Source organism: Cajanus cajan, chromosome 7, assembly GCF_000230855.2.
Source record: "Cajanus cajan strain Asha chromosome 7, NIPB_CcT2T_4, whole genome shotgun sequence".
Taxonomy (NCBI): domain Eukaryota; kingdom Viridiplantae; phylum Streptophyta; class Magnoliopsida; order Fabales; family Fabaceae; genus Cajanus; species Cajanus cajan.
Window position 1 is genome coordinate 40,293,425 of NC_138523.1, and position 3,630 is coordinate 40,297,054.

Here is a 3,630-nt window from a genome sequence, read left to right on the forward strand (position 1 = left end):
GATAATATCATTTTTCAGACGGATTTTTATTTGTGGGGAAAAGTCCATCAGTAATGAGTATTTTTTTTGTAGTGAAAGGATATATCATAAATATTAAATTAATTTATATGTTTAAAAATATTTATTTATTATAAATTTCAATTATAACACAACACATAATAATAAAATATTCAATTATTATAAATTTTAATTATATAAAATAAATAATTTTAACCTCCTATCTCTTGGAATATATCATATTTATAATTATTTCAATATATACTTTTTTTTAGAAAAGATATTTATAATTATTTCAATATATACTTTTTTTAGAAAAGATTATTAATACTTTAACATAATTTTTAATCACAATATAAATGATATAACACAACATAAAACCATTTATTTATTATAAATTTCAATAATTATAACACATAATATAATAATAAAATATTTAATCATCATAAATTTAATTATATAAATAAATAATTACCTTGCACATAATAGAAACTAAAATTTCAATAACACTAAATGTATAATTAAAATATTTATTTATTATAAATTTTGATTATATAAAATAAATAATTATCACGTGCACAATATAAAATAGTAAAATACTAGTTTTATATTAAAACGGGACTTGATTCACAGTGGTATATGTATATTTGGTTTAAATAAAAAAATATTTATTATAAAATTTAATTAATTTACTAATTAATTATTTTAAAATTTATTTATTCCTTTATTTTTATAAATTCTATATTTTGGTATAATTTAACCACAAAAATCAGCCTAAATAGTTAGAGTTTGAATATTATGTTTATGTATAAGATTTTAAGTTTGGGTATAAAAATATTTTGACATGATTTTAAACATAAATTAATTTAATTCAAAATATAATATGTGAATGCATTTCTTAAGTGTAGAATCTTTATAATTTTGATTTTGAATAGTCAAAAAGGAAGAAAGAAAAGAAAGATAATATCTTGATTTCCAAATCAATTGTGATCACATCTCAATTTTCAATTTTCAATTAGTTTTATCCAATAATATTATAATATATCCTTCCTTTAAACTCGCCATTTCTGGCTCCCTCCATATATCATCATGCCTTCTTCATCGATAAAAGCAATTGATTACAAAAAAAAAACCCTAACTTCATGGAAGCCATGGCTGTTAAGAAAAAACTAGCAGTGAAGGATAGAATTAGCGAGTTATCAGATGATGTTCTATGTCACATCCTTTCCTTCCTTCCAACCAAGGAAGCCATTGCCACGTCATTGTTGTCTAAAAGGTGGAGAATTGTGTGGACCATGGTTCCATCTCTTCACATTCAGTGCTCCGAACCAATCATGAAACAATACGAGAGTCTCAATGAGTTCATGGCTCTACGCAGAACACAAAAGGTCACAAGCTTTCATCTCAAATGCAATAGTGATCATGATTGTTCCCCACGTTACTTGGGACAATGGGTTTATGAAATAGTAGCCAGAAAAGTTGAACAAGTGAATATCTCCTTACGCCATATAAACGTGTTCGACGAGGTTGCCTTGTTCACATGCACCACAATTGTCAACTTGAAGCTCAATGGTCCCTTTAGTATCCATATTCCTCCTTCTGTTCATCTCCCTAATCTCAAGACTTTGCACCTAAATACACGCAAATGTTCCTTCAAAATTGCTAGCAACCTTATCTCGGGATCTCCAGCTCTTGAACTGTTTCTCTTTAATGATCATTTCAATGACTATAAGATTATGCGCAACTCTCGAGTTATCCAATTCTCCAAACTCAACGCGCTTTACCACCTTGTTATACAAAGTGAGCCTCCTCATGATTTCATCTCTGACTATTGCCAAGGTCGTGAACTAAACATAGTGAAAGCCAAGGTTTATATGACAGTGTATAGGGCTCATGCGGAGAGAATTGTTGCTAAGATTCTCAAAAGTCTACGTAACGTTGAGCTTTTGTCTTTCAGTTATTTTAGGAATGAGATGGACCTTTCTAATTTTGATTTTCCATTGTTTAAGAATTTAGTTGAGTTAAGGATTTTTCTTAAAGACGCTGTGTCCTTAATAATGGGCATTATTCTTGTCAAGTGTCCTAATCTTCAAGTTGTTGAAGTGAATATCGTAGATGATTGTAAGAGTTGTCGGTATTATGCTAATGGTGGAGGAAGGAAGCACGACCTAATAACTGTTCCTATTTGCCGTAAAACAACCACAGTTAGAAAGCGCCTTAGGACTTCAAGAGATTTAGTTATAGTTTAGTAAGAGCCATGATTCTAGATACAGAGGAGTTCTTTATTGCTTTTGTTTCCACTCAGTTTTTTTATTATTGTTACACTCAAGTGTAGGAAGTGGTCCTCCATACTTTGTTATTTATATTTTACTTAGTACATGTAATTAGAATTTATCTGAATTATATACAAAATCTGCACAAGAAAACTTTGGTGCATTCGATGGAATCGATTCACGTTTGTTGCTTGTGTAACTGCTACCCATGTTCATGGAAGCATAACATAATAACGAATTTATCATGGATGCTATGATTTTATTTGTAATGTTTTTTATTGTTAGAATGGTTTAGTTTTTTTTTTTTTTTTTTTCAAAGTTCACAGTAACATTGTTTATCGAAATTAAGACTCTGTTTTAAGCATTATTTTTTTGTCAATATTTCCTTTTGTGCAAGTTGTGAAAAACTTGTTCTGGTGTCCTGTGACATGGATATGTTGACAAGTGTCAATTAATCCCTTTTTTTATTTGTTAGAGTTTTTTTTAATTTATATTTAAAAATTTGAATCTGATTGATAATCTTCACATCGGCCCTTGTATAAACCCTAAACTCCGGTGAGCGGAGTAAGGTGCAATATATAGTAGTCACCGTTGACGTAATAGAGATCGCATGTTGGAGCTGCAATTGCCAGTTGGCGATTGCATGCTGTTAGGTCTTCGATTTATAATTTTATATTAGGGTGTCATGTTCTTATGCTTAAGTAGAGTATCCCAAAAATCACTAGGGTTAGCCTGGTGATTAGGTCGGAAGGAATTGTGGTAGTTAGAAACATGAGAACCTATGTTCAACCCTTATTGCGATCATCATTGTAATCTTTCTTATCTTTACAAAAAAAAAGAAAAGAGCAGAGTATCCCAAAAACTAAGATAGGAGAGTTTACGTGTCGGATAAAAATTTAATTTAAACTAATTAAATTTGGATTGATTTGAATTTTATGAATTTTTTTTGCTTAACCTAAATTGAATTAATTTAATGTTGATTGGGTTAGTTTGGTTTGAATTATTGAATATCCAATGAGTTTTTTTTTTTAAATTAAAAATTTTAAAATAATAAATTTTTTAACATTAATTAAATTTATTGTCAAAATTTAATTAAATTTGTAGATTTGTGATATAGTTCCTCTTGATTTCTTTTCTTAATCTACTTAAGAATTTCAAATACACTACAGTGTATGAAAATGACACTCAATAATTGTAATATAATTCTTTTTGGTTCTTTAAGTATTGGAAAAAAGGAATGAAGAAATCTACATATTATAACACAAAATGTCTTAAAAATAATCAAAATGATATATACGTATTAATTTTTAACCAAATAAAAAATAATAATATATAAACTAATTGATTTGGTTCGGATTGA

At 28.0% G+C, this 3,630-nt stretch overlaps 1 protein-coding gene across 1 annotated transcript; it reads left to right on the forward strand.

Moving 5' to 3' along the window:
- Positions 1–894: 894 nt before the first annotated feature.
- Positions 895–3,244, forward strand: LOC109813544 (F-box/FBD/LRR-repeat protein At4g26340). Its single transcript, XM_020377743.2, has one exon. It carries the CDS (start codon positions 1,140–1,142, stop codon positions 2,244–2,246), a length of 1,107 nt encoding a protein of 368 aa, XP_020233332.2. The 5' UTR covers positions 895–1,139; the 3' UTR covers positions 2,247–3,244.
- The last annotated feature ends 386 nt before the right edge of the window (positions 3,245–3,630 follow it).